At 38.9% G+C, this 25,505-nt stretch overlaps 2 protein-coding genes across 3 annotated transcripts in view; both read left to right on the forward strand.

Moving 5' to 3' along the window:
• Window positions 1-18,964, forward strand: part of AK7 (adenylate kinase 7) — a 31,567-nt gene extending 12,603 nt beyond the window's left edge. Inside the window, exons 7-18 of the mRNA XM_060755903.2 lie at window positions 943-1,031; window positions 1,724-1,814; window positions 2,914-2,991; window positions 5,232-5,381; window positions 7,450-7,578; window positions 8,267-8,417; window positions 9,608-9,736; window positions 11,143-11,211; window positions 12,745-12,942; window positions 14,023-14,243; window positions 16,726-16,884; window positions 18,807-18,964. Of these exons, the coding sequence (XP_060611886.2) occupies window positions 943-1,031; window positions 1,724-1,814; window positions 2,914-2,991; window positions 5,232-5,381; window positions 7,450-7,578; window positions 8,267-8,417; window positions 9,608-9,736; window positions 11,143-11,211; window positions 12,745-12,942; window positions 14,023-14,243; window positions 16,726-16,884; window positions 18,807-18,845 (1,503 nt within the window). The 3' untranslated portion in view covers window positions 18,846-18,964. The remainder of the gene's footprint in view (window positions 1-942; window positions 1,032-1,723; window positions 1,815-2,913; window positions 2,992-5,231; window positions 5,382-7,449; window positions 7,579-8,266; window positions 8,418-9,607; window positions 9,737-11,142; window positions 11,212-12,744; window positions 12,943-14,022; window positions 14,244-16,725; window positions 16,885-18,806) is intronic.
• Window positions 18,965-22,610: 3,646 nt separating this feature from the next.
• PAPOLA (poly(A) polymerase alpha) overlaps window positions 22,611-25,505 on the forward strand; it is a 49,273-nt gene continuing 46,378 nt past the window's right edge. Inside the window, exon 1 of one of the 2 annotated variants that reach the window (XM_060755892.2) lies at window positions 22,611-22,972. In XM_060755892.2, coding sequence (XP_060611875.1) covers window positions 22,965-22,972 — 8 coding nt within the window. In that variant the 5' untranslated portion in view covers window positions 22,611-22,964. The remainder of the gene's footprint in view (window positions 22,973-25,505) is intronic. The other variant, XM_060755884.2, reaches the window with a different exon arrangement.

Consider the following 25,505-nt stretch of genomic DNA (forward strand, 5'->3'; position numbering starts at 1 on the left):
TGTTATTTCTTTGTCAGTGTTGCTGTGGAGATTGTCTGGTTTGCCTACTGTGGAACATGCAACATATAATTGTCGTTCTTTAGAGGTCCCTTTCAAATCTATGATACTATATCTGTCATATACATATGTGTGTGTGTGTGTGTAAGAATCATATATATCTAATGGCTGGATGGCTCTTTGTCAGGAGGGCTTTGTTTATGTTTTCTTGCCCTGGTGAAGCAAGTTGGACTGGATGGCCTTAAGGCAGCATCTCATCCTGGGGGTCGGGACCTCTGGGGGGTCATGAGGGGATGTCAGTGGGTTCGTCAAAGACCATCAGACAACATAGTATTTTCTGATGTTCATGGAGGTTCTGTGTGGGTAGTTTGGTCCAATTCTATCGTTGGTGGGTATCAGAACGATTGATTGTAGGTGAACTATAAATCACCACCCTTCCCACTGCCTCCTCCTCACGTGCCTTACTCCCCCTCCCCCTCTTCCCCCTCCTCCTTCCCCACTTGTCCATGCTGACTTTGCCTTCCTCTCCTCCTCCTCTTCCTCCCCCCCCCCCCCCCAGCGGCTCCCTGTCAGGGATGGATGGATAGATGGATGGAAGGGAGGGAGGGAGGGAAGCAAGCCCTCCTTACCTTTCCCTTCTCCGGGTGAAGATATAGAGTGAAGGAAATGCCCTTCAAGACTGGGAGGGAGGACTGAGGAGGAAAGCACCTTGGAAAGCGGTGAGGGCTTGGCAGACGCTGTTTGGGAGCCTGCTGCATGATATATATTTTAAATTAATATTTATTTTTTTAAAAAAACCTGCAAAATAGCGAGTCCACTAAAATCAAACAGTGAAGTATCGAGGGAACACTGTAGATAACAATAATTTGACAGTTAAATCATTCTTGGGTAAAGTATTCCTCCCAAATCATTCTAAAGTTACAGTTACTCTGTAATTATTTTCAGGTATCTTGGCTTGGCGAGCTCCCTATCATACCTATTTTTGGAGATGGACGGAATTTTATTCCGGCAATTCACATTGTTGATTTGGCGGCGTAAGTATCCTTCAACTAAAGTTTATTCTGCATTAGCTAACCAGACTTTTGCAAATTACCCAATCACATATTCGAATACAATTAAGATAAAATAGTTGAACTGGTAATTCCAAACATAGAAAATGTATCCAAGATTGTATCTTGTCACCAGATAGATTATAAGTTTCTCTTTTTAGCAGGGTTTACATGATGTACTTGGTCATTAGATAGGATAAATAACTAATTAGATGCAAAATATTCACTCTGCACTTAAAGGGTCTTAAGGTCATATTGGTACTGAGAGTAAATAAGGGACAAATTTCCAGGATAAATAGTAAAGTTCATATGTTACATTGGTTTCCAAATTTTGGTCTTCCAGGTGTTATGGATTTCAGCTTCCAGAACTCTTTGCTCTTGGCTGGGGATTCTGGGCATTTTAAAGAATTTAGAAACCGTTGTTATATGACAGAGCAGCAGTTGGGGAATATGTGACTCATTGCCCTCATGCAGCTACACAACCACATTTTTCCTCCCCCATGTTTTCCTAAGCTTACCATAACTCACAGAACTCTTCCTCAATTTGGAGGAGGGAGTTGAATAATTATCCCCAAAATAAAGCCAGATTTTAGACACCGTATTCTGAATATTCATTGCATATTATATTAATGCGTTTGACTTACAATTATTACTTTTGTTTGCCCCCCACCTTCCAGAGTGTTACAGAATGTAGCAGATCACAGACCAAGAACTCATTACATAATCGCGGTGGACGAATCAATACACACGCTTGGGGAAATAGTGAGGGTAAAGCAGTTTAAGATTTATGACTGTCATGTCTTTCTGCATAATATACTTTAATGGGTCTCTGAAATACTTTAATGCACTCCTTCCTCTATATCCCAGGAACAATATCATAGTAAATGAGATCATGGATATTGTTAAACTGTTGTGTTGCCAAAACAACTAAATCCATAATACACATTACAGTGATGCCTTTATTAAAATGACTGAAAGGTGCAAAATATACAGTGTTTGCAAGTTTTCAAAGCTCCCTGGCTTCTTCTTCAGTTGTGGTGGCACATGATGTCATTCCAGACAGAATGTTTTTGCTATATAACACAAGTGTTCCACTTTTTCCAGGATTGCACAACAATCACGAGGGAAGGCAGACAAAATTTGCCAGTATCCATCAGTTTATTCCATGCTAGAATTGGTATAATTTTCACTCTAAATTAATTACTGAAGAAACAGTCAGTGAGGAACACTTAGGGCCCCTTAGGAAATACTGGAATAATTTCTGAAAGGTATTTTATATGTAACTATTCATAAGAGTCTCCTTGAATTTAAAGTTGGGATCCAAGAAAACATAAGTGTAAGCTAATTTTATAGTTCTCAACTGATCGTTTTCTTCTTTGGTTGGGTCTTTCAATGCAGCTTTATTTTGAAAACCACCTAATTGATTTAGGTTCTAACACATTAACAATAATTCGATTTTCAAGCAATACTGTTGTGGCAGAATTGTGTTCCTAAATTATTTGGGGCAGTAGAGGAACATATGCCTCAAATGTTTGGGGATTTTTTAACAGGAGAACTGTAATTATTCTTAGATCTTTAGTTATTAGTTCTTTTGTTGCTAAATTACAAATTATGCATTTTTTTAAAAGTTAGCATAGTTTTCTGAATTAGCTTTCAAAATCTGTAGTAATTGTGTCCAAATGAAAATGATATGATGATGCAATGATGTTTTTGAACAAATAGCCATTTTTCCCAGCACCTATCTGCTCAATATTTGATTTTTTTTTTTGTTATGGCCTTATGGCTTAAAACAATTTATAAACTATTCTATTTTTCCTTTGCAGTGTTTGATTATTGCTGCATCTAATCTTTTTTTTTCCTTTAAAAGAGCATCAGCAAAAATGTGGGCCCAGGAAAAACACAAAAGATTCCAAAAGATAGTGCATTCCTAAACAAAGATCTAACGGTACTTATTTGTTTTTCTTTATTTATTTGTTTGTATACTAAAGATTGAGTAACACTTATCTGAAATGCTTAGGACCGGAGTTGTTTTGATTTTTGGAATACTTGTATTTGCATATATGTACATAATGAGTGTTTACTTGTACATAATAGGATATCTTGGAGATGGGTCCCAAGTCAAAATATGAAATTAATGAGTATCATATATATCTTATGCATATCATCTGAACATAATTTTATACACAATGTTTTCAGTAATTTTGTACATGACATGAAGTTTATGTACACTGATTCATCAGAATACATAGCTACCCATGTGGACATTTCATATTTTTGCAAGTTTTGGATTTTGGGATTCCAGATAATTGATGCTTAGCCTGCAGGAGCAGTTTGTTGAAAAATGATCCAGTGGCATCATGGCTCCCATGCTTTATAGCAGCTGTGGTGGAGGGAAGGCAATGAGGATTTGAGCAAAGGGTTAATCCTCAAAGACCATTGTTCTGATTGCTTCCCCTTCCACCAGCTGCTACTATATACCATTTTTTTTTTAAAAAAAAAATTAATACTAAGATACTAATGGAAACTTAGGGAACCAAGGAGGAAGGAGTGTTCTGAAAAGCAACTCCCTCCCCCCACAATTCTCAGATTATGAACCATCTGTGGTAGCTATATTTTTTAAAGTTAAGATGCACAATTCCTTTATGGATGTACATTGAGATTGTCCAAGCAGTGCAGCCTGTTAACCAGCAGTGTGTGGGAAAGAAAATAGAATTCACTGGAGGGAATATGGGGATTGAAGGAAATTAGTTATGAGATATGCATATAGACCTAACAGATCGACAGAGGACTTTATAGCCATTATGCTCCATATTGCTCTGACCCACCTGGAAAGACAGGGGAATTATGTGAGGATGTTTTTTTTGCAGATGATACAACAGTGGTGGGACTTATCACTGCAGGGGATGAGTCTGCCTAATGGGATAAGGTAGATCAGCTGCTCCCATGGTGCAGGGACCATAATTTGGGTTTTAACATCAATAAGACCAAGAGAACAGAAGTTTAGCCCTTGGTCATAAATGGAGACTAAGTGAAGCAGTTTGCCAGTTTTAAGTTCCTGGGTGTCACTGTTAAGGAGGATCTGACCTGGGCATTCATACTGCAGCATTGGTTAAGAGGGCCCAGCAGAGACTTCTAAGGAACCAACCACTGAATGAAAAACTGCTGGTGACTTACTACCACTGTGCTATAGAGAGTGTCCTAACCTACTGCATCTGCGGATGGTTGTGTAACTGCACAGTGGCAGATAGGAAGGCACTTCAAAGGGTCATTACTACTGCACAGAGAATCATTGCTTGCTTTGTCCCCTCTTTGGAAGAATTTTATAAGCCCCACAGTCTTAAGAAAGCTCAGAACATTCTTATGGACCCATCTCTCCTGGTATCATCTTTTAAAAATTATTATCATCTGGCAGACTGTACATGATGACAAAGACAAAGACAAACAGGCTGAGATATAGCTTTTATCCTAGAGCTGTAACTATATTGAACTCCATGGTTTCGCATTGAGGTGGCATTGAGGGCTGTGCAGTGGTGGTTGGAGTATGGAGGGATGGGTGTGTTGTTTTTGTGATGTGTGCTGGAGAAAGCATTTAATTTCATTGTACAATGTTCAATGAAAATAAAGTCATTCTATTGTATTAGCATGAGCCCAAGACGGGGATCATACTTAGTGTTCATACTTAGTGAATTTTTGGTTGAGCAAATATACTTTTATACAGAATGTACTGAGATAGTTTGTAACTAATTGAGAGCCTAGCTACTCATAGTTATGAGCTGACCAGAATGTGTTTACACACATGCAGAAAAAATAATTGGCAACTATCTTATTTCTCATCTTGGGTTTTTTAAAGCCCTATACCAGACAAAAGCAATTTGGTACTCTCAAATTTCTATCATCCAATTGGCCATCCCAATGAGGACACATGAATATTGAAGTCCAAAATATATGTGTGCTAAGTTTCCTATTTCTATAAATAAATAAATAAATAAATAAATATTTCTATCCTAGACACTATATGCTCATTGGTCATTAATATTACCTTAATATCAATAGCATTATCTGTATGATTTCCAACATCCCAGCTCCCAGAGGTTTGAGGTATGATATGTGTTGAAAAATAGCTTCTAAATGCTGTTAATAGCAATATGATGATGATGGTGATGATTACGTTTACACTATGTTCAGCAAGCACACTTAGATGAACTACTTGTGAACCTACGAATGGAAGCTGTGATTCTGAAAGAGACTTTCAACATTAAGTGGGTTTCTCAAGGAGGAATCGTGGAGAACATAGAACAAATTGTCAACGAGTACAAGCAAAGCCGAGGATTATTGGTAAAAATAGCATATATGTTCTTTAATGTTGCCATGGTGGTCCACACTGTGTATTGACAAGGAGAAGATGATTAAATTATCAGAAAATCAAAACATTAATTTATAAAATATATAGTCTACCATCCTTGACATATTTACAAGGGAACAAGTTTGTTGAATTTACTTGAGACTTATTTCGGAAAAATCGTGTTTAGGATGGTACTCTCAGGACATATTTTTGTTTTTTGTTTTTTAATACTTAGTTTGCTAAACATTTTTTTTAAATTCTAATGAATACATAATATTTTACTGAACTGATGGGTAGGGTAATGCTACCTACTGCTTACTGGGGGTGTGGGGAGGGGGGAAATACATATTTTGCAATGTCATTGGAAAGGCCACCACGTTTCCTCAATTTCATGAGGGAAGGAAAGATATAACATATATTTGTTTCCAACTCAAGTTAAAGTCTAATCACTCTAATAAAAGAATAGTGAGTGGAGGAGAGAAAGAAAAGTGGAACAAGGGGTAGGGAGGCAATAATAACACAAAATAAATATAAAACAGACTGTTTTTTCTGTCTTAAACATCTTATAGTTACTGTCCAGTATTCATCATGTGTGGAAGTTCCTAAGAATTGTAAGATGCTGAAGTGTTTGTGCAAAGTGATCCCTTGTTCTGCACAGCAACTCATCAGCTATGTCTATAACCTGAAGCTGGAAACATACATGTTGGGTTGAGTAAGGCCCCTTATACACTGCCATATAAAATTCACATTATCTGCTTTGTACTGGATTATATGGCAGTATAGAAGGGCCTAAATTTTGGAGTCCGTTTCAGGGTTTGTATATTGGGAATGATGTGCTATGGCTGCTGTGCTCTGCTGTGACTTGCCTAAAGCAGTTGTCATGAAGGTGGCTCTCTTCCTTCCCTGCTAAACGACCTTGTATGAGGTCTTGTGCCTAGGATAAAGTTGTGTCATCAAGAAAGGCATGACTTGATTTTCATCCATGAAACTACTGTATTTCTTCAGTTCTGAGGCATATTTTTCCCTCTATATAAACATATTTAAAAATGGGGTGCATCTTAGAATAATAGGTGTGTTGTATGTAATTTTGTTGGTGGTACTGAAATTGTGGTACATCTTACCATCAATCGCATCTTACAATCAAAGAAATGTTGTAGTGTTTCCTTTTATCAGTTATGGTAATGTATGTCATATGTTCCAACTGTATAAAGCAATCTTCTGAATCCTAGCTTCTCTGGGCCCTTCTACACCATACTAAAACTCTCAGGTTGTAGTCCTCTCCCCTCCCCCCCCCCAAACCCAAACCCAAACCCAAACCACGGACTTTCCTGGAAGAGGTGGCTAGATGCTACCCAGCTCCCCACCAGCCTCCCATTTCAGCCCTCCAAACTTTCCGGAGAAGCCTGTCAGTGGCACAGGCCTCTCTCTACAGTGGAAAATGACACTTCAGGAGGTGTGTGTGTGTGGGGGGGGGAAATCCCTCCTCTCCTCTCCCTACCTATCAACACATCATTTTCTTGCTCTATGAGGACTGCAGAGAGAGGTTTGATTGCCAGCAGGTCTCTGCGGTAAATTGGGGGGGGGGATGGGGGGCTGCAGTGGAGGAGGTGGGCATCATTCACTCCTACAGGCTTTTTGGAGCCCGAAGAAGCGAGATTGAATCAGTCCCCACAGGGACCTCATCTCTGAAGACCTGCACCTTAGCTTAAAGTCTCCTTGGGGAGAGAGGGCAGGGAATAAAAAAAGTTGTTGTTGTTGTTGTTATTATTATTATTATTATTATTATTATTATTATTATTATTACTTCTTGGATCTTTAGAGGTGTTTGTTTAATGCAGAGCAAACCAGAAAAACCTAGTTTACTCTGCATTAATTTACTTTTACCTGAGGCATCGTTTGGATGCCTCAGGAAGAAAGCGAGACTGGTCCCACGTTTTGGGCCTGTCTAGGAAGGCCCTCAGTTACTGAAACTCAGGTATATTGTAGGACTGCACCCTTAGTAATTCATTTTTCTTCTAATGCTGTGATATGAACAAACCTATTTTAATCCTTTTCTTTCAGCCCATCAAAATTTGTGTACTTGGTCCTCCTGGAGTAGGAAAAACCTCCATAGCAGAACTATTATGCAAACATTACAAGGTGCACCACATTAAAATAAAGGAAGTAATCACTAAAGCAATAGAAAATCTGGTAAGCGTGTCATTGGAGTTGTGTGTTCCTCTGCTATCATTTGTAAGTTATTTGAGAAATTGTTAGAAATATGAATAGAATGCAAAATTAGCAATGGGTGCAATTAGGAATAAAAATGTTTTCATCACATTACATTTCCCCAAATTGGACATTTTGTAATTTCTTTGAAATAATCACTTTATCTAACAAAAGAATATTCTGCCAAACTATTTCAGAACTGTTACAAACACTGACATTCACTGTAAACATTTTTTTGTTATCCATTCTATATATGGATTTAAGAGGAGAAAGTGATCCATACTGTTTCAACATACATTTCTGGGCAGAATTTAACCACCTTTAGCTATACTTTGTAAATCATTTACATGGAAAAGTGCTAAATGTTACTATACAATTATATAGGACATGACTCCAAGGTTGTTAGAGATTAAATGCCATTTAAAATAATTTTGTGGGATTGTGATGTCAGTAAATGATAAAAGTTTTGTGAATTACACCAGAATGTTCAAATATCTTGAACATTTACGTATGCCTTACAACATCAATAATTACTAGTTTTCTATATTAGTGCATTTTTCTAAACAGAATAGGGTGTTGAAATGGCAGGTGGAGGTTGTTTTAATTTTTGTGTTTTTGAAACAAAAAATACAACATTCTTCAGGAATTTTATTTAATTCTTCATCCATAGGAGAAAATTATTGCTCCTAAAGATGTACCAGAAACTGTATTAGAGGAGGAGGAGGAAGAGGAGGAAGAAGAGGCAGAAGAAGAAGGAGACAATATAGAAGAAGCTCAGGAATTGTTAGATGCAATTAAAGAAAATATGGAACAAAATGCAGGTAAAACTCATTAGCAATGAGACAGTAGCTAATACAGATATGTATGCACCTTCTGTAAAAATAGACATCTTCTTTAATTTAAATTGTTAATTTTACACTGATCCCAACTATGTGTTGTAGTGTATAGGGTTTTAGATTTGGATTGGGAAGTTTAATCTAAGCCTGGATATACACTGCCCTATATCCCATGATCTGATCCTACATTATCCCATATTATCTGGCAGTGTAGACTCACATAATCCAGTTCAAAGCAAATAATCTGGGATCAGATTATTAGAGTATAGGGCAGTGTATATCCAGCCTAAGGTAGAGAGAGCATGCCTTGTTATTTAGCCTCACATGAAAGGAAGGAGGTTATATCCATTTTATTCTTAGATATGCTATCTGATAGGAAGATTTCCATGCAGTTCATGAAGCTCTCATAGGATAATTCCTATCCTATAACTAGTCTATGACATTCAGGGGGATTTTTAGTCTTCAACAGTATATCCATCCCTCTAATCCCACCTGTATCTATATGACTACAGAAATGTCTTTCATATCTGTGGAGAAATGAAAGATTTTCCACTTAGACATTTTGTTCTGGTGAAGAAAAAAACCTGCCCTCTATTCCTGACATGTACTCACACATGTCCTATTGAAAGAGAGCACATGAAGGGATGAAGACTATATGCTACAGTCTTAAGTATCCTCACTACATACTTTTCTGACCACATGTGTTTTCATGATGCTGCAATAAAGTAAAATGTGGGGAACTGGCTAGATCAGAGTTTTCCAGACTTTGTGTTGCAATGTGAGTTGGCTGCAGCATGTATGTATGTCGCATGAACGTAATGAGAAGCCTCTTGAGTCGATGTGAAATAAGCAATCAATAATATTTTTAAAAATATAAGTGAAAGGTTTTCATTAGATATATTGTATCCCCATACATTTCATGATTACAATTTGCATATTTGTCCACATCTCTTATAATGGCTGGTTAAGCCTCTAGTTTGTTAGTAAAACTAAATTACTGTGTCGTGAAAGATGCATGTCTAAAAAGTGCAGCACCAACATGAAATATTTGGAAAGCTCTGCACTAGATATAGTGATCTTGGTGCATTGCAAATATTTGTTCCTTTTGGTGTCTCACATCTTCCACTATGAATGATGAAGGTAATATGATAATGGATATTTTGTTTCCAAACTAGGTCGTATAGATGATCAGTATGTGATCAGGTTTATGAGGGATACACTAACATCTATGCCATGTAGAAACCAAGGGTATGTTTTGGATGGGTTTCCAAAAACCTATGAGCTGGCTAAGGATCTCTTTAATCGTAAGTACCAGTGCTAGTTTCTTAATGGCCTGTGAATGTTGGACAAGTTGGACAATTTATTTTGCCGAAAAGCCAACCCTGGAAATATGGTGCAGATGCAACTGCTTGAATCCCAGTTTTGAGAAAAAGGCAGAGTGTAAATGGCGATACTATTAATGTAAGCCCAGCCTCATGATGAATCCATTTTTGCATGCAAACCTATAAGGACTAAACTCCAGTGTTTAAGAGTGTAAGGGGTGAATAACTGATAGTTCTTCTGTCAATTTCAACCCTCCATGGAAACACATGAAGGCCAAGTTGGATAGGTTATTATAGATTTACGATGTCATATTGTACCTGTTTAGCTTCCTTTTTTAAGCAGATGGAGGATCCTAATATGTATTAGCACAATGATAAAAGAAGGAAAGTTATTTCCTGAACAGCACCACTATTCCAGTCTCATTCTCTGTCTCCCATACACACTCATCTCTACTTGAAAGAAATGTAAAAAAATCATTAGGGTTTTTTTTTAGAAACATCCAGCACAGTGGTTTTCAACCTGTGGGTCCCCAGGTGTTTTGGCCTACAACTCACAGAAATCCCAGCCAGTTTACTAGCTATTAGGGTTTCTGGGAGTTGAAGGCCAAAACACCTGGGGACCTACAGGTTGAGAACCACTGCTCTAGCACTTCAACTGCTTTATCCCTAAATTTGAAGTATGTTCTTGAAGAGTAGTCTTCAAATTTTATCACTGTATTGTTCATCATACAGTGGAGAGTAAATTTTCGCTATCAATTTGTCTCTCAAAGATCCCTTTCAAACTCTGCCCTGCTTCTGCAGCTGGGGCCCATCAGTGACCTCATACCATCTGACCACACATGCTGCATATTTTGACTATCTTACCACTAGATTATGCCAGTTTTTGCAGCAGAGCATGGATGGGAATTGTGCAGTCCTCCTGATGTTGTTGAGCTGCAGTATCCAGCAGTCTTATATACACTACGTGTGCCACTGCATACTTAGCCAAAAAGTAATGTAGAATTGGTTACCCAGTTCAGCTAAGTTAAAGTATTATTTTGGAAAGTAACTATGGTTGTTATGTCTGCATCAGTGTTTTGATTACTAAAATATCTGTCAGCCGTAAGTTCACAAGGCTCACTTGAAATGGCCAACCATGGCTGCTTGTTATGGTCCAGAAAAAACTACAGTTTGTGAAAATGCTATTATCAAGCATACAAAAATTAAATGAATGGGAGAACTTATGAAATGTGAGGGAGAGGATGAACACCTACAAGTGTAGAGTTTTTGGAGTCCAGACAAGTATTTTCTGTACTGGGACAAAATGTGTGGGATGCTATGATAGATATCATTTATAAACTCCAGATATCCTAGTTGCTATGCACATTGATTGTATTTTTTTCATGTAGTTGAAGAGGAGGAGGAGGAAGATGATACAAGAGGGAAAATTCACCACTTTGATAAAGTAATTACGCCCGGTAAGTTTGTTGTACTTAAGACCATCCTAATTTGATGGGTTAATTCCTTCATTCTAAACTGAGAACTGTCTAGAGATATAAAAAGGGAGCATAAATGGAAGGTATCTGCTTTTTTAGAAGCAAAAGAGACACTTGGGTAGTTTAGTTTATTTTCTTGCAAAAGTTATTACAAAACATCTAGCGGTCAACCAGAATCAGAATCTAACCAAGGGAAAAATGCTTGAGAAAAGGAAACCACAAAAATTCTTCTGGTTTCTTAGTAGACTAATAGACTCTCTGCCCCGGAGTGTGGTGGAGGCTCCTTCTTTGGAAGCTTTTAAACAGAGGCTGGATGGCCATCTGTCAGGGGTGATTTGAATGCAATATTCCTGCTTCTTGGCAGGGGGTTGGACTGGATGGCCCATGAGGTCTCTTCCAACTCTTTGATTCTATGATTCTATGATTTTTTTTGGCATGTGCTTTTTTGGATGGCAGCCCACATCATGTCAGAAGAGTTGCCTTAATTGGTAAATTATTATGCACTTGACTGAGTGAATGCGTAAATGGTTGAAGGATTTTAATCAGTGAGGTCATGGAGAATTGAAAGTCACAATATAAATAGTGGTCATTATCTTCATGGTGGTCCTTATCAGATATTACCAAGGTAGTTAACACAGCTACTCTCACAGGGGTACGTTGATGAATACATGCAGTATGATGAAAAGTCTTTGTTTCTGTTCCAGCAATAATGGCCACTTAAGGTAATGATCACTGTTCACGTTTCAGACCCCCTTAACCTCTTGGATTATAATTCCTCATCCAAGCACTCATTGCCCATGCAGTTTGAGAAGGGGATGGGTGGGCTCTTTATCTCAGCTCTAGCAAATGGCAAAATGTGCTGTCCACCACTAGCTGATCAGAGTGGGTTCAAGATGGCAAACATTATCTATGAGGAAAAACTGAGAAGTTAGGAAAGGTACCAGCAGTTTGCTTTTGCCTGGGTCTACTGGGAGGGAAAGATACCACTCCCCTCCCATCTGCTAATTGAGTGCAAACTATTTATCATACCTTGAATTCCATTTAGAGCAATCAAAATAAACTGAAGAAAAAGGGGAAAGTACGAGGAGGAAAAGGAACCTGATTTAAAATTCAGATGAACAAGTGGAACAACAAAGGACTGATCAAGATTGTCCCTGCCAGATCAGGATGGCGTGGCAAATACATATCCAGTCACTCCAATTTGGAAGACGGAGCCCCCGGTGGCACAGTGGGTTAAACCCCTGTGCCGGAGGTTTGAATCCGGGGAGAGGCAGATGAGCACCCTCTATCAGCTCCAGCTCCTCATGCGGGGACATGAGAGAAGCCTCCCACAAGGATGATAAAACATCAAATCATCCAGCTGTACCCTGGGCAACGTCCTTGCAGACAGCCCATTCTCTCACACCAGAAGTGACTTGCGGTTTCTCAAGTCTCTCCTGACACGACAAAAAAAAAAAAAACATTAGAAGACTATTGTGAAACCATTCTAACTTTTAAAAATGCTTTTCTTCACAGATTTTATTGTTTCTTTGAATGCACCTGATGAATTTCTGAAAAACCGAATCATGAATCTCCCCGAATCTGTTGTTGCTGGAACTCATTATGCCCAGGACCGATACTTAAGAGCCCTGAGTCTTTTTAGGGAATTAAATACTGAGGATGAAACTGTTCTCAACTACTTTGATGAAATAGAAATGCATCCTCAGAATATTGGTATAGTAGAAACGATTTGATTTATTGTACTTACATAGTTAATGCAATGGATTTTAACTCTTGATAGTTATTGTAGTTATTCGGCTAAATTAGATGCGGAGCAATTGATGCTAGGTCAAATATTCTGATTTCTGATAACACTAAATGGCAAAAGCCAGATGGAAATGATGACCAAGAGTGCTTACTGATACACCAGCTACACCCCTTCATAGAACTGGAGCTCATGCACTGGTAACCTCAAGGCTGTCGTTGCAACACACAGTTTTTTGAGCTACTTCAGAACCAGGTTCAGTAACTTTGGTTTTAGTTATGAACAAATGTAGGATGGATATATATCACTTATATTAAAATTACTCCACTAGCCGCCATTAGTTTCCAGGCAAGATACAGCATTAGTTGTCATCTTGTAAGCCCTACTTGGAAGTGTCAGACTTGTGGTCATCCAAATGTTTGGGCCTCCAACACCCAGAAACTCTAGCTAACTTGTCCAACAGCCAGGAATTCTGAGAACTGAAGTTCAGAACACTTGGAAGGTCACGATTTTGACACCACTCTGCATCCAAGATACAACACTGTATAATTCCCTGTATAATCCACCCCATACAATCTGGAAAGTGTTAACCAGAGGACCTTTTAACTTACCAGAAGAGATCTGACAGCTGGATAGGTTATCTGCAGTTAAAACAGTATTAAAGACCAATCTCTCCCAAAAGCCTTTCCAGATGGTTCTTAATATGTATAATTTTTAAATGTCATTATGCTGTTTTAATATTACAGTTAGCCACCACATCCACTGGGGTGGGGGCTTGGAACCCCTGTAAAAGTGGGGAGAGGCAAATAAAAAACCCCACATTTTAAAAAAATAATATTTGAGAGAACACACATGTCTAGGAATCTTTGAATTTTCCATTATGACTCAATGTTTAACTTCCCACCGAAGTATGCAAATACACAATATTGTTCTGTCCATTTTAATGGAAAAATTGTTATTTCTGCTGGCGTATACTATTTGTGTTTTTTTATGCATCCTGTGTGACATAATGCACTATTTCTCTTATTTCCTGTCTCCATACTCGAAAGATGTATCAAAGTTTGAGGGTCTGGAAAACAGTGTTATAGCGAGAGAAATAATAAAAAATATTGGCGAGCCTCGAAATTATGGTTTGACAGATGAAGAACTGGAAGAATTTGAACGGAAACAAGCAGAGGAGCGCCTTGCCAAGGAAGCTAAAGAAAAAGCTGAATTGGAGAAAAAAGAAGCTGATGAAAAGGCTCAAAAATTGGCAAATTGGGAAGAATGGGTAAGTTAATTTCAAACACCAGATAATTTTAATGTGAGCCTAAATTCAATTGTTAATCTCTACTAGAGTACACCTAATTGCTGATTGAACATATAATAGGACTGCCATTCAACTTGAAGGCTCATGAAAAGATTTCAACACTTATGTAAATAACATTAATATGGTAAATCTGGCAGCTGAATTTAGGCCATAATTGATTCTTTCATAGCATCACACCTTTCAGGTGAGCAGGTCGAAGGAAGGTGCACTTTCACTGCTGTTCTTAAATAACCTCTCAAGAGAAGAGAGACAGTAATACATTGCGGAAAATTTTCAGGGATTTCTTGATGAATGTCTAGTAAAAACATTCAGAAGGAGTTTTTTTTTTTTGTCGTGTCAGGAGAGACTTGAGAATCTGCAAGTCACTTCTGGTGTGAGAGAATTGGCCGTCTGCAAGGACGTTGCCCAGGGGACGCCTGGATGATTTGATGTTTTATCATCCTTGTGGGAGGCTTCTCTCATGTCCCCACATGAGGAGCTGGAGCTGGTAGAGGGAGGTCATCCGCCTCTCCCTGGATTCGAACCTGCGACCTGTCGGTCTTCAGTCCTGCCGGCACAGGGGTTTAACCCACTGCGCCAGCGGGGGCTCCATTCAGAAGGAGTAGTGACAGCACAAGAAATGGATCCTCATGAGATTTAATCATTGTACAGATTTTTCTCTGCAAATGTGACCTAGCATATATTTTTTGAGCTAAATTGGATTGGAAGAAACACAAGCTCGATTCTGTATATTCCAGTGTTTTACAGGTATTCCTTCATTTGTAACATTGAAGCCTGATTATTGGAACAAAGGTGATAAAGTTATTTTATAACAGAAACATTGTGCGTAGGCCATGTTACAGTTTTAATATCCTAAGAGATATACCAAAATCCAGATTTCTAGCGAAGCAGTTATCCTGCTAAGATGCTTCTTTACCCTCTTTTAACCCTTTTTTAATTATTACTATTATTATTTTTTATTCAAAGAAACAAACATACCTTCATACAAACAAACAGACACATGCAAAGAAACAAATTACATCAGAGAAACAAACATTTTTCCTACTATAAAAAACTAACTTAAAACAACAAAACTATTAAACCAAACCAATACACAAAATACACATACAAAAGTAAGACTAACAAACGTAAAAACTAACCTAACAACCTCTCACACTGTCTGATTTTTTTTTAAGTTTGGCTACTCTACTCCCTTTAAGAAATACTGTATATCACACTTCTGCATTTAGTAACATATTACTAGCTCGTAAATTTCACAATTAGTCAATCCCCTACCCAACCTTATATTAATCACTAAATCCCCAATCTCTTTTAAAGTTAGATAAATACTTCTCCGTCAGCCTAATTAATTTCTTGATCTTAATTATTTTACAAATCTTCATTTACTGTTATCATAAATGCTAGACATCTCTTTTCCATTCTGTTTTGGAATACAACTCCCACATTCCTTCACCCAACACAGTTACTGCCTTACTAGCTGGAACATTTGAAAAGATTTAGTCCAAAAATGCTGTTTCTATGGTACGGATACATTTATGTTATCAGCTTCAACCAAACAGTTGGGAGAACAAAGATATGCCTTTTCGCACAAAAAGATTCTCCCTTTTGGAACTGACTCTGGCAATTTCTTAATTATTGTGGTACATATAATGATAGCAATTAGTTAATCTGCTTGACACAAGTACTATCTGGTGATAACAGTCCATTAATTTCCCTAGAACAGGAAGTATGCTAGACTATCTGTACAAGTCAGTTTTTATTTCTCAAATATTTTTTTCCTATTTTATGAGGAACCTATGATTCAGGCCCCTTATACCCTATCATATAATCCAAATTATCTGCTTTGAACTGGATTATATGAGTCTACTCTGCCATATAATTCAGATCAAAGCAGATAATCTGGATTTTATATGGCTGCGTAGAAGGGGCCTCAGTGTCGCTGGAGTGCAATTCCAGTCACCCCTTACCACTGACTATAATGTCCGAGCTGATGTGTTTGGAGTCCAGTGGGATCTGGATAGCTGCATGTTTTCTGCAAGCAATGTGAAAGATCAGGACTCTGGAAAATGGTTGCTAATCAGCCTACCGTAAATAAGATTGGCCAAAATGATTGCCAGGTGAATCAGTCAATCTGTACACAGACAGTACAAAAGTTTGTACATGGGATGCCTTGTGAAAAAAAAACCCTCAACAGTATTTAAATAATTGCTGTTGTATCAAAGGTTTCTGATGGGTATGATGCTTAAGCTAAGTAATATCATATTCTAACAGCATGTATTTATATTAATTAGGATTTAAAAGTCAGGATCAGATAAAAAATGGCAAGTATTTTAAAAATGGCTTTTGTTTTTAAAGATTTTTGAACCTAACCTGGCTTGCGATTTTTTCCCTAAGCATAACATTTAAGATTTACGTTTATTGAAAAATGTCCATATTTCTTTAGAATAAACGTTTAGATGAAGTGAAGCGACAAGAACAAGAGCTTTTGGAAGCCCAGTCCATTCCGTTAAGAAACTATTTAATGAAGCATGTCATGCCAACTCTTATGCAAGGCTTGAATCAGTGCTGCATGGTTAGGCCTGATGACCCTGTTGACTTCTTGGTAAGAAAACACATTTTCTGTCTGTATGTGTAAATTAGTCTGCCTATTTATGTTGGATTAGAGTAAAAAATTGGTTCCATTTCCATTACATGCTTGAGTCTTCTTCATATTAATGCTGTTGAGAAAAATTAAACACACACACACACACATATATTGATGTGTGCATTGACCTTATCAGATCTCTACCACAAGAGAGGTAAAAGATGGACTCCAAGGCTATGTTTGACCCTGGTAACTTCTCTAGAGTCTTAACATAGCCCTTTATCTAGGCCAAAAATATAAATAAAATGAGAGGTGAATTATCTGTCTTGGAAACATACAGGAACAGCAAATAATCTTTTTGGTACATTTCAGCACTGGTAACATTTTAAAAAATACCAGTTTTTGAAATTGCCTGTTGCTTACCAGTGATAAAACATCATATTAGGAAATGCAACAGTGAACATGTTGGATTTGCATATTTATAGTACAAATTAAAATAATATGAAGAATATGGTAACACTGAACTATACTGTTCACGTTTATGGTGTTAACAGGTATAAAGAGATCCCTGTGCCTTTGGTTGTGTATCTATGTTAGCATCATAAATATGAGCAGTATAGTCCTGTGCATGTTTACTTAAAAATAAAAATTTAAAGAATCCAGTAGACCTTACTCATAGACTAGTGTATACAGGACTACAATATGCCATAATGTTCCATTGATGTCAGATCAGCAGAATTAATTTCTAGATAAGCGCTATTTTAGTAAAATCGTCTTTAATGTATTTTGTTGTAAATCAGCATGGCTTTAGGCGAAATATATTAAGATGTGTCTGAGCACTGGACCACTCTGAGTTACACTCAATCTGCTGTTTTCATAATTTCATAAATGTTTTGTCATGTGGTAAAATGGTCCCTAAAGCTATAGTCCCACTACCATTTATAGTAAGTTATTTGTAGCTTTGCAACCTAGGATTCATTTATAGTAGGAGTCTCCAAACTAAAGCCAGTGGGCTGGATGTGGCCTTCAAGGACATTTAGCCGACCCCTGTCCTGAACTTTAGACTTAGAGTTGCCCTGAGTCTGAAACAACTTGAAGGCACACAACAACAATCCTAATTAACTTGACTATCTCATCAGCCAAAAGTAGGTCCATACTTTCCATTGAAATACTGATAAGTTTATATTGGTTTAAATTAGTATTCATTTTAAATATTGTATTGTTCTCTCATGGTTTTTTGCAGTACAATTAAGATATGTCCAGTGTGCATAGGAATTCATTCATGCTTTTTCTAACTATAGCCCCACCCCCCAAATGTCCGAGATACCGCTTGAGGACCCCTGGACTATGGCAACTAATAGAATTAATGCAGTTTCACTCCACTAACTGTGATGGCTCAATGCTTTTTCTAACTATAGCCCCACCCCCCAAAAGTCCGAGATACCGCTTGAGGACCCCTGGACTATGGCAACTAATAGAATTAATGCAGTTTCACTCCACTAACTGTGATGGCTCAATGCTATGGGATCCTCAGAGTTGTAATTTTACACATTCTCTAGCTTTCTCTGTCAAATAGTGCTTTTGCCTCACCATACTAAATCCCCCATGATTCCATGTCATTGAGCCATGGCAATGACAGTGGGGTCAAACTGCAGTTTAGATGCACCCCTAATGGACCTAATTCATTTCATGTTTTGTACAATTGGATTGTATGAAATGGACTTAGTCAGCAGTAGATAGATGTCAGAATTGTCCAATGACTCGGACATAGCTGTGGCACCAGGAACAAGGATGTCAAAGTCATTGTCTGGTGCCACAGCTATGCCTGAATCATGGGACAGTTTGAATCCATTTTCATTAATCTGAGGAAAGACTAACATTGACCGGTGCATAGCATGCAAAATTTGTAACTGCGTTTCTTTGTATCATTTCACCAACAGGCAGAATATCTCTTCAAAAATAATCCTGAATTTGACTAAAAAGAGTAAAACGTTGTTACATTTTCAATCATAGTTCTTAATCATAGTTCTGTCACATTACTTTTTAAATGATTTTAAAATAGTGTGTTTATGGTAAAATAAAACGTCATTATTTAAAATACCTGTAGTTTGTGATTCATTACAGATACATGCAATCACCCTTTAAAAGTATTGTGATACCCAATAGCAATTGTTGCAATTCGGGGTTTAGAATACATGCAGCATGTAGGAAAGGGTTTTAAATAGCTTTTAAAGTTATAAATCTGACAAAAAAAAAAAAACAATAAAGATGTACTTCAGTATGTTGTGTTGCTGTATGTAATTATATAGTGGTTGCAGGGTTTGACTATATATTCATTTATAACAGCCAATAACCAGCACCAAAAAACAATCAATGTCAGAATAGGAACATATACATTTACGTATTATGAACTGTCAAAAGCCAAGTTAAAACCCAGTATTGAATATGATAGTTAAAATGGTATCAAACATTTATATGCTAAGATGACAATATAAATGTTTGAAATAAATATTGAAACCTTCTAAGACTGTGACAGCATCTTGCGCTGACAAGCTATTGCTACTGCACAAAATCTAGCAACTTTGGCAGTAATTTTAGGGTATTGGTTATCCAAAAAATAATCAACATAAAACCTTACAGACCTCCCTGGTAAACTTTCTAAAATTGGATTTATAAAATGTTTTCGAAGATCCTGGTAAAAAGAGCAGTACAACAAAACGTGCCCCACAGTTTCCACTGCCTTAGTCTCATAGGTACATAGGTGTTCATCGTATGGCACTTTGTTATATCTTCCCTCTTGTACAGCAGTAGGGAGTACATTGAATTCAGAGAGTACACTGAAGAACACCTTCCTATTTTTGGGATAATTAGGTTGTCTAAGTACTCTGCAGGAAGAAGTGCTCTCCCATTGTCTTTGAAGACTGGAAGAATAGAGGCTGTGTTTAGTTGTACAGCTCAGTGTCCCAGATACACTGTTGTATGTTTTCTTTCGCTTTTGTGTAGCCCAGTGGTTTTCAACCTGTGGGTTCCCAGATATTGTGGCCTTCAGTTCCCAGAAATCCTAACCACTGGGACACTGGCTGGGATTTCTGGGAGTTGTAGGCCCAAACGCCTGGGGACCCATAGGTTGAGAACCATAGTTAGGATGGTATTTCGTGAGAATCTAAGGTTTAGGATTTTCTCATCAACTAACTTGATTCCAACCTTGATTGGAGTAGATTACCAAGGGTCAATGGGGCCAAACCTTTAAACATAAATATCAGTTTTAACCAAATTTTTAATTTGTACATCCAGATCCGAGAACAAATCAAACTCTATAGAGGCCGTGTCAAATCTTTTTACAGTGCAGTCCTTTGCATTTCTGTTTGATTGAGAAAGTGGAAAGGCAAACGATGATAGGAAGAAAACCAACTAATCTGAAATGCTAGATAAAAGTTCTGCAACACCACATGAAATATTTGGAAAGATTTATTTATTTATGACATTTCTACCCCACCTTTCTCACCCCAGAGGGGATTCAAGGCTTTGCTCTACAAACATCACTGGTTTGATCTTCTTATATCTCAGTTTGGGCACTTTAAGGAGTGACAACAGATTTAGAACATTTTTATGACCCTCGGTTTTGCAGGGCTGTGTTGATTTTTCACCCATCATGTTGCGGAAACAATATAATGTACACAGAAGCATATAAATTTCCTGCTATTTTTGTTATGTTCCCCTTGATTCTGTTTATGTCGTACTTCATTAAAACCAATTTTAATTTTAAAAAATCAGCTGAGTTTTCTGTGACTGCAATTTAATAAGACAGAGGGTGCTAATTTTATTTTAACAGATTTTGGGGTTTTTTGTATTTTGACAATTTTAATTATTATTTTAACTATTTATTTTTAATACTCCTGTATATAATTGTATTAATATTTATAAATTACACATTGTATTTTTAAATTTTTTAATTGTTTTAACTATTTTTAAAACTCCTGTTTCCAATTCTATTTTAATATAAATTACGTAGTATTTTTTAAAAAACATTATTGTTTTAACTATTTCTTTCAATACTCCGATGTTTATAATTCAATTTTAATATAAATTACACATTGTATTTTTAAATTTTTTGTTTTAACTATTTTAATACCCATGTTTGTAATTCTATTTTAATATAAATTACATTGTATTCTTAAGAAATAATTATTGTTTTAACTATTTTTAATACTCCTATGTTTTTATAATAATAACAACAACAACATTTTATTTGTACTCCGCTACCATTTCCCCAAGGGACTCAGTGCGGCTTACATGAGGCCGAGCCCAAACACAACAATACAAACAATAATCACAACAATACATGCCATTAAAATAAAACATAGACGATAAACATATAACATTATCAATAAGTCAACATACAATTAAAACTGTGGGAAGGCCAAATGTAAAAATTAAAATTTTAAATAGTGCTGAGGCATGGACGAAAAGGTGATAATAGAAAAGGTATAATAGAATTAAAGGGCGTTTTTAATTCTATTGTAATTTTATAAATTACACATTGTATTTTTAAAATTTTTGTTTTAAATATTTTTAATACTCCTGCTTGTAATTCTATTTTAATATAAATTACATTGTATTCTTAAAAAATAATTATAGAATCATAGAATAAAAGAGTTGGAAGAGACCTCATGGGCCATCCAGTCCAACCCCCTGCCAAGAAGCAGGAATATTGCATTCAAATCACCCCTGACAGATGGCCATCCAGCCTCTGTTTAAAAGCTTCCAAAGAAGGAGCCTCCACCACACTCCGGGGCAGAGAGGTCCTCTGCTGAACGGCTCTCACAGTCAGGAAGTTCTTCCTAATGTTCAGATGGAATCTCCTCTCTTATAGTTTGAAGCCATTGTTCCGTGTCCTAGTCTCCAAGGAAGCAGAAAACAAGCTTGCTCCCTCCTCCCTATGACTTCCCCTCACATATTTATAAATGGCCAACATATCTCCTCTCAGCCTTCTCTTCTTCAGGCTAAACATGCCCAGCTCCTCAAGCCGCTCCTCATAGGGCTTCTTCTCCAGACCTTTTATCATTTTAGTCGCTCTCCTCTGGACACATTCCAGCTTGTCAATATCTCTCTTGAATTGTGGTGCCCAGAATGGACACAATATTCCAGGTGTGGTGTAACCAAAGCAGAATAGAGGGGTAGCATTACTTCCTTAGATCTAGACACTATGCTCCTATTGATGCAGGCCAAAATCCCATTGGCTTTTTTTTGCCGCCACATCACATTGTTGGCTCATGTTTAACTTGTTGTCCACGAGGACTCCCAAGATCTTTTTCACACATAGTTTATTGTTTAAACTATTTTGAATACTATGTTTTTAATTCTATTATAATTTTATAACTTACACATTGCCTTTTTAAATTTTTTAATTGTTTTAACTATTTATTTTTAACACTCCTACGTTTATAATTCTATTTTAATATTTATACATTACACGTTGTTATGTTTTTTTTAATCTCGTTGGCCTCACTGAGTCTCCTTTAAGAGGGAAACGCGGGATGGAATCCAAAACAATACATAAATTTCAGCGCCTTCCATCATCGCACCGCCCGCGCATGCGCGGCCGATTTGAAGCCCTCCTCTCGGCATTGGCCCCACGCGCATGCGCAGTCAACCCAATGTCCGTTACCACGTTCCTGCACTTCCCGCGAGGCCAGCGAACGCCTAGCCTAGCTTTAGCCTGACGCGCGAACTCCAGCCTTCCCTTGCGTCAGGCGACGCAAAGGGTGGGCGACGTCGTGACGTCATGACGCCCACACGCGCCCCCTCCCTCCGCTCCAGAACGTTGCTGTGGTAGCGCCTGGGCGCCATGTTAGGAGGCCGGAGGGGAAGAGGAAGAATCCGGAGCGGCGGCGGAAACAACAACAACAACAAGGGGAGCAGCGGCGGCGGCCGGCCTCTCCTCCAGGCCTGAGCAGCCTCTCTGCTTCCCCTCTGCCTCTCTCTCTTCCTCCGGACCGGGCCCGGATCATGTTCACGACGCCCGCTTTCCAGAGGCGGGAAAAGTGACTGTCCCGGGAGGAGGAGGTGGCGGCCTTTCACCCACAGCCGGAAAGACGATGCCGTTGTAAGTGAGGCCTAGCGGGAGCGAGGGAGGGAAGGAGGGAGGGTAGGCCTCTCGGTGCCCTGAGCAGCCTCCTGACCGCCTTCCCCGCGCGGGGCGGCCTTTGTTCCCTCAGCCCAGGCCTCTCGCCCTCACGCGGCGGCCTCTTCCTTCTCCTTCCAACTCCGAAAGCCAATCCGCGCCCTCCTTCGCCTGACCTCAGCCTTTGCATTTACTGGAAGCCATTAATGGCAGTCAGGCTACAGAAACCTACCTCCCGCGCCTCACTGGCGGGCCCCTGGCGCCTCCTCACGTGACTGGTCGCGGCCTGCTTCGGGGAAGCCTGGATCAGGCCGGAATGGGCATGATTCCCTTCTTCGCCGGCCGGCTTTCCTCGCCCTCCACAGGCCTGCATCTTTGCCACTTGGGCCCCTTCCATACAGCTGAATAAAATCCCACATTATCTGCTTTGAACTGGGAAATATGGCACTGTGGACTCAGGTAACCCAGTTCAAAGCAGACATTGTGGGGTTTTCTGCCTTCATGGTCCGGGTTATATGGCTGTGTGGAAGGGCCCTTGGACTGCCATGGCTCAGTGTTGAGTCTATCAACGTATATTTTGGTGAGGCACCGGCACTCTAAGGGCCCTTCCACACAGCCCTATATCCCAGATTATCAAGGCAGAAAATCCCACATCTGTGGTAAGGGCCTTTCCACACAGCCCTATATCCCAGATTATGAAGGCAGAAAGTCCCACAACATCTGCCTTGAACTGGGGCCCCTTCCACGCAACTGAATAAAACCTTACATTTCCTGCTTTGAACTGGAATATATGACACTGTGGATTCAGAGAACCCAGTTCAAAGCAAGACATTGTGGGGTTTTCTGCCTTGATATTCTGGGTTATATGGCTGTCTGGAAGGGCCCTTGGACTGCCATGGCTCAGTGTTGAGTCTATCAAGGTGTATTTTGGTGAGGCACCGGCACTCTAAGGGCCCTTCCACACAGCCCTATATTCTAGATTATCAAGGCAGAAAATCCCACAACATCTGCCTTGAACTGGGGCCCCTTCCGCTGAATAAAATCTTATATTTTCGCCTTCGAACTTGAACTCATATATCCCAGTTCAAAGCAGATATTGTGGGATTTCCTGCCTTGATATTCTGGGTTATATGGCTGTGTGGAAAGGCTTTTGGACTGCCATGGCTCAGTGGTACAGACTCCTTCGAGGTGTATTTTGGTGAGGCACCGGCACTCAAAGGGCCCTTCCATACAGCCCTATCTCCCAGATTATCAAGGTAGAAAATCCCACAACATTTGCCTTGAACTGGGGCCACTTCCACGCAACTGAATAAAATCTTACATTTTCTGCTTTAAACTGGAATATATGGCTGTGTGGATTCATATATCCCAGTTCAAAGCAGATATTGTGGGATTTCCTGCTTTGATATTCTAGGATATAGGGCTGTGTGGAAGGGCCCTGGGTTAGTTGAGTCCACACTCAGATAATGTGGGATTTTCTGCCTTGATATTCTGGGATATAGGGCTGTGTGGAAGGGCCCAGAGAAGATACAATAGCACAGTCATGGGCAGACTGGCCTCCATGTGTTTTGGACTTCCACAATTCCTAACAGCTGGAGTGGAAGTCCAAAACATCTGGAGGGGCCAAGTTTGCCTGTGCCTGCCATAACAGCTCAAAGCCATACAGCCATATAAACAATATCATAGAGTTGGAAGAGACCTCGTGGGTCATCCAGTTCAACCCCCTGCCAAGAAGCAGGAGAATTGCATTCAAGGCACCCCCAACAGATAGCAATCCAGCCTCTGTTTAAAAGCCTCCAAAGAAGGAGCCTCCACCACACTCCGGGGCAGAGTTCCACTGCTGAACAGCTCCCACAGTCAGGAAGTTCTTCCTAATATTCAGGTGGAATCTCCTATCATGGCAGAAAGTACCTACTTTGAGCTAGGTTATCTGAGTCCACACTGCTATATACCCCAGTTCAAAGCAGATAATGTGGGGTTTTGTTCAGCTGTATGGAAGGGGCCAGGGTGTCCATCTGCTGCATTTATTCTACAGTACAGATGCACCCTTTGGTTGCAAAGCTACAAAGAATGAACTGACTGACTGTTGGCTTTGGTGGCCATTTCAGTTTAGAACAGTGGATCTCAACCTGTGAGTCCCCAGATGTTTTGGCCTCAACTCCCAGAAATCCGAACAGTTGGTAAACGGACTGGGATTTCTGGGAGTTGTAAGCCAAAACACCTGGGGATCCACAGGTTGAGAACATCTGGTTTAGAGGATGATTAATAATAATAATAATAATAATAATAATAATAATAATAAACAACTTTATTTATAACCTGCTCTTATCTCACCAGGGGGGTTCAAGGCAGTTTCCAACAAAAGATGGCAAACATTCAGTGCCATAATAAACAATAGAAACAATACCCGCAAACTTTTTCCATCCCTCTTCCCCCCCCCCCACCTTTTTATGTTTTTGCATCCCTTTCCTCCTCAAATACTTTTTTTTACTGTACTATAAATAATCTAGTATAA

This window comes from Anolis sagrei, chromosome 1 (genome assembly GCF_037176765.1).
Source record: "Anolis sagrei isolate rAnoSag1 chromosome 1, rAnoSag1.mat, whole genome shotgun sequence".
Lineage (NCBI taxonomy): Eukaryota > Metazoa > Chordata > Lepidosauria > Squamata > Dactyloidae > Anolis > Anolis sagrei.